Source organism: Chiloscyllium punctatum, chromosome 25, assembly GCF_047496795.1.
Source record: "Chiloscyllium punctatum isolate Juve2018m chromosome 25, sChiPun1.3, whole genome shotgun sequence".
Lineage (NCBI taxonomy): Eukaryota > Metazoa > Chordata > Chondrichthyes > Orectolobiformes > Hemiscylliidae > Chiloscyllium > Chiloscyllium punctatum.
In genome coordinates this window covers 73,934,921-73,947,728 of record NC_092763.1, presented here as the reverse complement: position 1 = coordinate 73,947,728, position 12,808 = coordinate 73,934,921, and the positions used below count along the sequence as shown (strand labels likewise).

The following is a 12,808-nucleotide window of genomic DNA, read 5'->3' as shown; positions in this document are numbered from 1 at the left end:
ACAGTGAGAGCCGTTTTCCTCGGACAGTGATGGCTAGCATGAGGGGACATAGTTTTAAATTGAGAAATGATAGATATAGGACAGATGTCAGAGGTAGGTTCTTTACTCAGAGAGTAGGAGGGGCGTGGAATGCCCTGCCTGCAACAGTAGTTGACTCACCAACATTAAGGGCATTTTAATGGTCATTGGATAAACATATGGATGGATTTTGCTATAAATTCAGTATCTTACAATCTTATTCTCCACAATCACCTGATGAAGGAGCAGCGCTTCGAAAACTAGTGCTTCCAAATAAATGTGTTGGACTATAACCTAATGTTGTGTGATTTTTAACTTCATATGGACAATAATGGAATAGCGTAGGTTAAATGGGCTTCAGATTGGTTCCACAGGTCAGTGCAACACTGAGGGCTGATGGGCCTGTACTGCGCTGTAATATTCTATGTTCTGTGTTCTATGTTCTAAGGCTAAAAATTGCTTCAGTTGCACATGTCATATAAGACAGTTTGTACCAGAATGGTTCAATTTGCAACAAAAGACCGAAGGGGAGCTCTCGATACCCAAGGAGATACCCAGGTGAGATTCCCGGCTCACGGACTGAAGGGGAGTTCCCAATACCCGGCTCACGGACTCAAGGTGAGTTCCCGATACCTGGCTCACAGACTGAAGAGGTGTTCCCAATGAGCATGGTATCAGGAACTCCCCTTCAGTCCATGAGCCGGATATTGGGAGCTCACCTTCAGTCCGCACGTTGGCCCTTGGGATCTCCCCTTCAATCCGTGCACTGGGTATCGGGAACACCCCTTCAGTCTGTGTTTCAGGCATTGGGAGGTCACCTTCAGTGCAAACATCAGACATCAGGAGCTCACTGAGAGTCCCGGGTCAAGACTCTGCCACTGCCTTGCAGTCAGCATTGAGCTGAAATTCAATGAGCCCAATACCGCCACCGCCTCTGCCTCTCTCCAGAAAGAGTTCATGGCTGAGCCTTTGGAACTTCAGAAAACACAAAATCTTTCCTCATAAGCCATCCCATGGATTGGCTTGGTTTACCTTCATCGCACTATCTCTGTGGTATCTCTAATTATATATTTCCTGAGATCAGGAGACCAAAGCTGGACACAGTACTGTAATTGGGGTCACAGCAGGGCCCTGTTCAGTCTGTTATAGGGGAGACAATGGCCTTGTGATAATACTGCTTTACTGATAATCCAGAGACCCTGATAGTGTTCTGGGGACCCAGGTTTGATCCTGCCATTACAGATAGAACAATTTGAATTCAACAGAAATCTGGAATTAAGAATCCAGTGATGCCTGTGAATCCATTGTTGTTTGTTGGAAAAAACCTGCCTGGTTCATTAATGTTCTTTGGAAAAGAAATTGCCATCCTTACGCAGTCTGGCCTACTTGTGACTCCAGACCCACAATATTGTCATTGACTCCTAACTGGCCTTTGGGCAATTAGGGATGGGTAATAAATGCCAGCCTAGCCAGCGACACCATAAACCCCTGAATGATTTCTTTTTTAATCGCTGCGAGACATCTTCACGGACATATTCAAATCCTCTTGTGGTGAAAAACATACCATTCATTTCCCTAAGTGCCTGCTGCAGCTGCTTCCTGTAAGGGCTCAGACTTGGGGTTCAGAAAGTCTTGTGAGGAATTAAAACTGTTTGATAGTCTTAAACTTGCTGCAGAGTGTTGCACCCATGCTTTACTTTTGCCTGTTCATTTCCTTCGTTGATGTCAAAATGAATAATCAGGCCAGCAATCTACCTTTGTGGTATCTTTGTTTACATGTTCTGTGGTGCACAGTTCAAGTAAGAAATGATTAGCTGGCACGTTATCCTTTTTTGTCCTCTTCTAGGCATTTCTTTTTAACATTTGCTTTCCTTTCTCATGTGCTCCACGCTGAACTAAGTTGTTTCCCCATTTAGTGCCACTGGTACCTTCCATCATTCTTTGATCACCAAATCCCCATGGAAGGTATTCTTTAGCAAGTGCTGAAAATTCCATGAGGGACACTGCTGAGAAACATTTTCTGTTGAATATTGCAGCGCAAGTGGAAGCCAGTCAGTCCACCTTGTCAGTGCCTACATGTTTAAAGTGCTATCCAAGGAGTGTGATTCAGTTCCTCTTTCCCCATCAGGTTCTGAAAGGGTGCAACAGGGTAAATACAGAGTTGTTATTCTAGAGTACAGGGGCAAACATCTCATTTGAAGATCCAATCATTTAGGACTAGGCTGACAAGGGTTTCTACACTCAAAGCACTTTCAAATCACTGGAGCTAACTATTGTGTATCCTATATGTTTTGCTGTATGTAATTAAGGCTGAGGTAGGCAGATTTCTGGTCACATGAGGGTCGAGGGGTATGTGATGCAGGTGAGAAAATGGAGTTGAAAGTGCAAATGATAGTCCTGAAGGATGGAGTAAGGTCATGAGGCTTTATGGTGTACTCCTGCTCTGATTCCACTTATTTGTACATTTGTCATCCTGCAGATTTTCCTTGTTTTATCTTTGACATCAGTGTCAAGTACTGATCCTTGGCTCAGCCCTTTCTCCCAGTGAGATTGCAGGACGGGACAGTTTATCTTCTGTGGATTCACAAGCTTGCAGCTGCATCTTGTCCTGCCTTTGCAGTGTCAATGCAAGGTTCCACCGGACTGCTGTTGCACCTCTGCATTGTCAGCTGACATAGAATTGAATTTCCACCCCTTAAAACAATCACAAGATATCAAGACAGCTGCCCCGGCTTCCTGGCAGCTGACAAAGACATGATGAGTTTTTTTTTTCAAAAGGCAATCTCCTGTTTATTCTTTTTTTTACTGATACAACTCTCAAAATAGGCAAATACCCGAGTGGCCAGTGAGCAGACATGATGAGTTATGAGAAGACTCCGCCCATCAGCTTTGATGAGAATCACACGACCTCTCCCTCACAACTTAACTTTTGTGGTGTGGAAGGTGTGGAGTCAACACCCATCAGCTTTACCACAAGCTGCTTTAACAACAAGTGTTTAATTGGTGTGGTGAAGTTATTTCTCACGTGCGTATATTTATATTTCCCATTTTTGTTCTTGATCTTATCAAATCCCTCTGATGGCAGCTAGCTTTCAGATAAATGCATATCTGGTGCAGATGAGAACTGATCCCAAAACAATCAGAATTAGCCATGTGTGTGTATATACATGGGACAGGACAATTACCCAACTCGTTCCAAAGATGCATCCAGTAATGGCCGAGATATAACAGTGCATCACATACCGACTCATTTTAAGTCCTGTTAACAGTCAGTCACCTTCCCCACTTCATTATGATCTTGCACCTCTGACAGTTGGCTTTGGTAAGCTGGTAGGTCTGTTTTGATGTATTGCATGTGGTGCCGTTAGGTTTTTGATTAAAATTGTCATATATATTCAAGAACATTACATTCATACAATGTTCAGTTGGCTGGATAGCTGGTTTGTATTGTGGGGTGAAGCCAATTGTGTGGGTTGAATTCCCGCATTGGCTGATGTTACCACAAAGGTCCACCCTTCTCCACCTTCCCCCTCACCTGAGGCATGATGACCCTCAGGTTAAACCACCAGCAGTCGTCTTAAATGAGAGCGTTGCCCTATAGTCCTCTTGGACTAGGATGGCTTCAACCTTTACTGAAACAGTTCAGTCTTAACTGCAATTTCCAACTTGCGAGATCTGCTTCCCCAGCCACTAATAGCTGTTTTTTTTTTAAAATATGTCACGATGTAAAACTCATGACATTGGTGGAATACCAGTCTTCACTTCATTTGAGACTAGCACATTGCATCCAGTCATGGTAATTTTTCATAGTGCATAGTGTCAATGCTGCCCTTTTATCAAGTTGAAACATTGAGAGAAGATTTGTAATTCTCAGTCTGAAACTACTGTGTTCGCATTTACTGAAGTGAATATACAGACACTCAGTCTCAAAGTTAGACATAAGTACAATGAATTCCTGGTCATAGAATCACAGAATCCCTACAGTGTGGAAGCAGACCACACCCATCGAGTCCACACCGTCCACAAGAGCATCCCATCCCAGAACCACCCCCCCTACCCAATCCTTGTAACCTTGCATTTCTCATGGCTAGCCCACCTAACCTACACATCCCTGAACACTATGGGCAATTTAGCATGGCCAAGCCATCTAACCTGCACAGTTTTGGACTGTGGGAGGAAACAGGAGCATCTGGTAAAAACCCTTAATAAACAAGAGGGGAATGTACACACTCCACACAGACAGTTGCCCAAGGTTGGAATTGAGCCTGGGGGTCACTGGCGTTGTGAGCCACCAGACCTCCCTAGTCATTATGGAATAGAAAGATGCCATTCAGCCCTGCTGCTGACACTCTCATTCATGCCTTGGTTACTGCCAGACTTCATTGTTCAGCACAGTCCCACACTCTCCCCATGGTAACATTGATGTCATCTGGAGTTCCACTCCTCAATATTAGGTGGTGACCTCAGACCAGACAGGCATGGACCAGTGTTGTAATCCCCACTTCTGCTCCTGGAGTAGCATGGAAAGAATTCCTGCCTCTGCATCATCCCATCCAGCAGGACCAGCAGCTCCCTTCCCGCAAAAGAGTCGTAGAATCCCTAAGTTTGGAAACAGGCCCTTTGGCCCAACAAGCCCACACTGACCCTCTGAAAAATGTCCCAACCAGGCCCATCACCCTACCCTATTACTGCATATTTCTCCTGATTAATGCACCTAACCCACACATCCCTGAACACTACAGGCAATTTAGCATGGCTAATTCATCTAAATTGTAACCCTTTGGACTGTGGGAGGAAACCAGAGCACCCAGAGGAAACCCATGCAGACACGGGGGGAATATGCAAACTTTACAGTCGCCCGAAGCAGGAATCAAACCTGGGTCCCTGCTGCTGTGAGGCAGCAGTGCTAACCACTGAGCCATCATGCCACCCCAAAGTGATTTTCCCCTTGACTACCGCGCCTGGGGCCAATATAAGGAGCTGTGCAGGGCAGCTCCAGATTAAAGTACAGGTCCCAGTACACAACAGGCTGTTAAAGATTGTGTAAGCAAAAGGGATGCTGGTTAATGTTAGGATATCCTGACAGTGATAAAATGTTCAGGGAATGGCACATGTTGTCATGGAGCAAGAATCTGATGTGAGATGCCTTTGGGGAGGGGGGGATGATTAATGTGACAGGTTTGGTAAGGTCTAACAAAAAAGCATGCTAACCCTGGAGTGAAAAACTCTCCAAAGTACTAGATGCAGCTCACACCTGCCCAAAAACTCTAAAATTCAGCCCCACAAGTTTCCTTTCTCATTGGTCATAGAGTCATAGAGATCTACAGCACGGAAACAGACCCATCGGTCTAATGTGCCGATGCCGATCAGATATCCTGACCTAATCTAGTCCCATTTGTCAGCACTTGGCCCATATCCCTCTCAACCCCTCCTATTCATACATCCATCCAGATGCCTTCTAAATATTGTAATTGTGCCAGCCTCTACCACTTCCTCTGGCAGCTCATTCCACACACGAACCACCCTCTGTGTGAAAAAGTTGCCCCTTAGGTCCCTTTTAAAGTGTTCCCCTCTCGCTCTAAACCTATGACCTCTAGTTCTGGACTCCCCCACCCCTTGTCTATTTACCCTATCCATGCCTCTCAAGATTTTATAAACCTCTATAAGGTCACCCCTCAGCCTCTGGTGCTCCAGGTAAAACAGCCCTCGCCTATTCAACGTCTCTCTAGCTCAAACCCTATGAACCTGGCAACATCCTTGTAAATCTTTTCTGAACCCTTTCAAGTTTGTAAAATATATCAGTGGACAGTATTTTCTGTTGATGTTATTTTCCCCTGTCCCCCAACATTTCCCTTCTCTTCTAAGAAGAGAATTGAGAGTAAGATGCAACCTGTGGCCAGTCAGTAAATGATGGGCGGCTCGGTGGCACAGTGGCTAACACTGCTGTCTCACAGCGCCAGAGACTCTGGCGACTGACTGTGTGGAGTTTGCACATTCTCCCCGTGTCTGCGTGGGTTTCCTCTGGGTGCTCCGGTTTCCTCCCACAGTCCAAAGATGTGCAGGTCAGGTCAGGTGAATTGGCCATGCTAAATTGCCCGTAGTGTTAGGTAAGGGGTAAATGTAGGGGTATGGGTGGGTTACGCTTCGGCAGGGCGGTGTGGACTTGTTGGGCCAAAGGGCCTGTTTCCACACTGTAAGTAATCTAAAAAGATGGCACATCACAAGCTTTGCTTCAATCTGGCTTTGAGTCAAATCCTAAAGTTTGTGATCAGTTTCATTGATGATGAAACACTTTATCTTGAATACAGGATGAAGAAGAAGAAATCAAACTGGAAATTAATATGTTGAAGAAGTATTCCCATCACAGGAACATTGCAACATATTATGGCGCTTTCATCAGAACGAATCCTTCAAACCAAGAAGACCAACTCTGGGTAAGTGTTTTTAAACATATTATACTATTTGACAGCACAAAGAATTGCGTGCAGTGTTGTGCAGTGGGAATTAAACTTAGGAATGTAACACATAATTGAATCTGATCAGTCAGCGTTTATCAGGATGTGAATATGTTAATTATTCAAACGTTAATCAGAATCAGACTATAAAATTCAGGTTAACAGAGTTAGCCCAATAAAAACAGAAATTGCGAGATAAAGCTCAGCAGGTCTGGCAACATCTGCATCATTCAGACCTGCAGAGCTTTTCCAGCAATAAAAAAAGAAAGAATCACAGCTGCTGTAAGTCAGAATCAAAAACAGAAATTGCTGGAAAAGCTCCAACAGTGTCTGTGTTTTTTGTCTGATTTACGGCATTTTCGGTTTTTAATTGCTGGAGAAACTCAGCAGGTCTGGCAGCATCTGTGGAGAGAAAGCAGAGTTAACATTTCGTATCAGTGACCTGTCTTCAAGGGTCACTGGACTCACAACGTTAACTCTGCTTTCTCTCTGTACAGATGCTGCCAGACCTGCTGAGTTTCCCTCGCAATTTCTGGGGTATTTTTTCATATTTTTCACCATTATGCATAGATTTTGGTGAACTCTTATTTGTTGGAAGGACTAAATTCTGTTTTGCGATAGACAAAGTGGCCAGTCTCTCACTGTGGTTCCTCAGCCTTATTGAAACGGATAATGGCTTCACAGAACCCAGGCTATGAAACATCCCTGGAGTCTAACTGTTGACAGATACATGTGATCTAACTTAATGTCAGTAACCTTGTAGTTTTGAAATGCCATGCCGAAAGATGCCAAATTAATGTATCTATAACGATTACAATGGTGACCTAACGTATCGAACAACTTGAATTGAATAAAAATCTGCAATTAAAAGTGTAATGATCACCATGAACCCACTCTCAATTGTCAGAAAAATCCATTAGGTTCACTCATGTTTATACTGAAGGGAATGTCCATCCTTACCTGGTCTGGACTACATGTGACTCCAGACCCACTGCAATGATGCTGACTCTTAACTGCCTTATGGGCAATTAGGGATTAATGCTGGCCTAGCCAGCAACACCTTCATCCCATGGATGAATAAAAAAGGTCAGTCATTGAAATATTGCTGTCATGTAATGTTAAGAGTTCAATTGATCCACCCGTGGAGGATTTCTTCATGATCATGTGGATATCAGAACATTAACAAAACAGATTTGTAATTCAAGACATCTCTTTCGCTGTTCATTTCCTTGAGGAAATTATGACATCAGGATCCGTAGCTTCTTGGGAACATTCAAAGAGAAAGTCAATTCTGATATAATCATTGTTTAATGCCTGAATGCATTTTCAGCACGAGGAACCCAATCAAAAATGTACTTGCACTGCATGTATTTTATTCAATCAAGCTACTACATAATTAATTTTTTGTGTTTATAAATTTTTTGGATGTCACCGCTGTTATATCACCATATTAATCACTTTGAATCAAGATTGAGTGCTATTAGAAACTGATTCATAATGTAGCCTTACTGATAAGTTTACAATATTTTGACTTTTGACAAATAAATATATAGTTTACGGTTTTTAGTTTTAGCTATCTCTTATAGCTTATGGTCAACTAACCCCCCCCAAATCTTTCAATCGCTTTGACTCATGTTTAGGGCATCGAACATAGAACAGGACAGCACAGGAACGTGCCCTTCGGCCAACCATGTTGCAGAAAAAGTACGCCAAATTAATCCCTTCTGCCTGCCCTTGGTCCATATCCCTTAACCTTTTGCATATTCATGTGCTAATCTAAAAGTCCCTTAAACATCCCTATTATATCTGCCCCCACCACTGGCAGTGTGTTCCAGATTCCTAGCACTCTCTGAGTTAAAAAAAACTTGCCCTTCACATTTCCTTTGAACTTTCACCCTCTCACCTTCAATGCATGCTCCCTAGTTTTAGACATTTCAACTCTGGGAAAAAAATTCTGACTGTCAACCCTATCTACGCATCTCATAATTTTATAAACTTCGATCAAGTCTCCCCTCAGCCTCTGCCCCCAAGAGAAAATAACCTGAGTTTTTTCTAGCCTCTTGTGAAAGCTCAGAGCCTCTAATCCTCGCAGCATCCTGGTAAACCCAATCTGCACCCTGTCTAAAACCCCCACAGCCTTCTTATAATGTGGCAACCAGAACTGAACGCAATACTCTAAGTGAGGCCTAACCAAAGTCTTATAAAGCTGCAAAATGGCATGCTCACTCTTGTATTCAATTTCCCAACCAATAAATGCAAGTATATTTTACTCCTTCTTTCTCACCCTAAGTCATCCCCTTCTTGCATTCCTGAAATGTGGCTATTATATCTTCTCATCAAGGTTCCTAAAGAAAAAAGATTGAAAAAAACTTTTTCAGAATTTAGTTCAAGATCAATGCCTTAAATCTTCATGTGTGTTAATAATCAGACCAATGAAAGATAATTTAACAACATATTAACATAAAAAAAGTAAGAGCACAAGTCAACCATATATCCAGTTGAAGAGCGAACTACTGCAGATGATGGAATCTTCATTGAAAACAAAAGAATACTGGAAGTCACAGCGGGTCAGGCAGCATCCCGAGAGACCAAGCTAACATTTTGAGTCTAATTTCTGAAATGCCCATAAAGCAGAATATGCATAAATCGATTGTTGTCAGGATGGGAGGTTGTTGCTAGTGGATAGCATACCGATAAGTGCAGGGGACACAAGTTGCTCACTATCTTTAAATGATTTGAATGTGAGGGCCAAATGTAATTTTTCCAAGTTTGTTGACATAAAAATAGATGAGAACATAAGTTGTGAGAAGGGTGCAGGAAGGCTTAGAAGGGGACTTAGAAGGGCTAAGTGAATAAGCAACAATGTGGCAGATGTCACACAATATAACTGCGAAGTTATTCACTTTTGATACAACAGAAACAGAAAGGCAGAATATTTCTTAAGTGGTGAGAGGTTGGGAAGTGTTGGTTCCCAAAGGAACCAAGATGTATTTGTTCCTGAGTTATTAAGAACTAGCATGCAGGTATTGCAAATGGTATACTGGCTTTCATCACAAAAGAGATTGAGTAAAGGTGTCTTGCGATAATTGTATGGAGCCTGTTGAAACTGTACCTTGAATATTATGTAGAATTTTGGTCTCCATTTCTCAGGAAGGATATACTTCTTATAAAAGGGAATAAAATGGAGGTTTACTGAACTAATTTATAGAATGGCAGATTATTTTATGAAGAGAAGTGAGAAAACTGACCTAGTTATGAGAAAATGGAACTTCTAAAGAGTTTTGAAGGTGATCTCGTTGACACTTACGAAATTCTTACAGCGTGCAACAGAGTCATTATAAAAATGATGTTTCCCCTGTCTGTGGGTTTAAAACCAGGGAACGTACACTCAGAATAAGGGGTGTGCCATTGAAGATGAAAATGAGGTGGAATTTCTTTGCTCTTTTGAATTCTGTTCTCCAGGGAGCTGTCAAAACTCAATCATTGAACAGGTTCACAACACTCATCAGTAAATTTCTGGAAGGGGAGAAAGTGAGGACTGCAGATGCTGGACATCAGAGTGAAAAAGTGTGGCAGTGGAGAAACACAGGCAGTCAGACAGTATCCGAGGAACAAGAGAGTCGACATTTTGAGTGTAAGCTCTTCATCAGGAATGTGAAGAGGCCTAAGAGGGCTGAGAGATGAATGGGAGCGGTGGGGGGAGGTGGGGGGGTGGTGGAGGGGGTAGGCTGGGGTAAGGTAGCTGGGAGGTAAAAACAATGACTGCAGATGCTGGAAACCAGAGTCTAGATTAGAGTTGTGCTGGAAAAGTACAGCAGGTGAGGCAGTATCTGAGGAGCAGTAAAATTGGCGTTTCGGGCAAAAACTCTTCATCAGGAATACAGGCAGAGAGCCTTCAGGCCCTAATATAGACTAAGGTAGCTGGGAGGGTGATAGGTAGATGACGGTGTGGGGATTGATAGTGATAGGTTGGAATGGAGAGTGGAGCGGATAGGTGGGAAGGAAGATGGACAGGTAGGACACTTCAAGTGGGTGGTGCCGAGTTGAGGGTTGGATCTGGGATAAGGTGGGGGGGAGGGGAGATGAGGAAACTGGTGAAATCGACATTGACTCCGTGTGGTTGGAACATCCCAAGGTGGAAGCTGATGTGTTCTTCCTCCAATCCTCGGGTGGCTAGGATTTGATGGTGGAGGAAGCCCAGGGCTTGCATGTCCTTGGCGGAGTTGAAGTGGTCGGCCACAGGGTGGTGGGGTTGTAAATGTCTGGAGCCTAATGATGTCAAGACATAGACAGGATGCAGAGCTGGGCTGAGAAATGGCAGATTGAGTTCAACCTGGATAAATGCGAAGTGATGCATTTTGGAAGGTTGAACTCGAATGCTGAATATAGGATTAAAGAAAGGATTCTTGGCAGTGTGGAGGAACAGAGGGATCTGGGTGTGCAAGTACATAGATACCTCAAAGTTGCCACCCAAGTGGATAGGTTTGTTAAGAAAGCATATGGTGTTTTGGCTTTCATTAACAGGGGGATCAAGTTTTAAGAGCCGCGAGGTTTTGCTGAAGCTCTACAAGTCCCTGGTGAGACCACACTTGGAATATTGCGTCCAGTTCAGGTCGCCCTACTATAGGAAAGATACAGAGGCTTTGAAGAGGGTGCAAAGAAGGTTTATCAGGATGCTGCCTGGACTGGAGGGTTTGCCTTATGAAGAAAGGTTGAATAAGCTCAGACTTTTCTCTCTGGAGAGAAGGAGGAAGAGAGGAGACCTGATCGAGGTATACAAGATAATGAGAGGAATGGATACAGGCAATAGCCTGAGACTTTTCCCCAGGGCAGGATTGACTGGTACGAGAAGTCATAGTTTGAAGATATTATGAGGAAGGTATAGAGGATACGTCAAAGGTAGGCTCTTTACGCAGAGAGTTGTGAATGCATGGAATGTGTTGCCTGCTGAGGTGGTGGAAGCAAAGTCACTGGGGACACTTAAGCGAATGCTGGAAATGCACATGGATAGCAGTGAGTTGAGGCGTGCGTAGGTTAAGTCACTATATTTTACATTAGGATTAAGTTTCGGCACAACATCGTGGGCCCTAGGGCCTGTTCGGTGCTGTACTTTTCTATCTTCTATGTTCCATGTTCTATGAATGTGGGGATAGGTGATCAGCCTCGGTCTAGTTGAATGGTGGAGCAGGGTCAACAGCCTACTCCTGTTCCTATGTTCCCCTAATGAATTGTTTCCTCAGAATTATATCCAGTGAGTCTCTGAACATCTTACATTACAGCACAGGCTGAATTACAGTCTTTTCTTTTAACTGTGAATAGACTCATGCCTGATCACAAATCTGACTGACTTGCTGATTTTACAACTTGACTGTGAATCCATTGTTTCTTCCTGAAAAATGGGAGATGCAAAGGAACTTTCCAACCACAACTCTTCAGGCTGTGTTCTTGCCCAGAATACTGAAAGTACCTTTTTCCTGTTTAGAAGCAGCCAGAGCTAATTGTTTCAGCTGAAGAACAATGATATTATTTGTTTTACTAATCAGAACTATGCAAGGTGCTCGCTATCAAAAGATTACAAATGCTCAACAAACAGAAAATTGTTGATGACTGCAGTGTTGCCTGGCCCTGCACTAATTCTCTTGGCAAAATCTGTAAAACAGCCTCAAAAAGTTGGATTCTCAGATCAAGCAGTTTCTGCTTTTTCAGGAATTAAACTTGTTGAAAAAAGGAACCATGAGACAACAAAGTCTCTTTTCATATTTGCTTGACTTAACTGGTGAATATTTCGTGACTGTGTCAGGGGTGCAATGCAGCAAAGCCGTTTGAAAATTTTAAATATGTTTTTGTGAATGAGTCATCTTTTAACTGAGGAAAGTCTCATGTGTGATCCACAATTGAGTTAGTTCAGATTTGTTGAATATGAAAATTCTGTGAGGCGACTCTTCCAAGTCTTTGAACTGATGTCTTTGTACTCAGCAAATTAATATCCATCCTCCCTGCTTTTAAAGTGCCGGAGAACAATCTGGAACAACCTTAATTAAAGGACAAATGTCCTGCACTTGGCTTGATCACAGTCTAATATCCATCCTAATTCTAATTCCCTGTGACTGTTCTGACACCTTTGACATGATCATCTAAGTTATGGAAGCCAGGATAACAGTGGGAGATAATTACTGTATATGAATGAGTTGTTGAAAAATATCAAGGTACTAACTGATATTAAATCATGAAGACATCCATAACTTGATTAGGATGAATGTCAAAGAAAGAGAACAAATTTGCACAGTGATCACCTTATCAGCCTATTCTTAATCATCAGTAAAGTGATGGAGAGA

The 12,808-nt window shown here is 42.9% G+C and overlaps 1 protein-coding gene across 2 annotated transcripts in view; it reads left to right on the top strand.

Moving 5' to 3' along the window:
* The window catches only part of LOC140496067 (mitogen-activated protein kinase kinase kinase kinase 4), a 303,330-nt gene that overhangs the window by 108,255 nt on the left and 182,267 nt on the right, over window positions 1-12,808 (top strand). For both annotated transcript variants that reach the window (XM_072595575.1, XM_072595574.1), the window contains exon 4: window positions 6,327-6,452. In XM_072595575.1, the coding sequence (XP_072451676.1) occupies window positions 6,327-6,452 (126 nt within the window). The remainder of the gene's footprint in view (window positions 1-6,326; window positions 6,453-12,808) is intronic.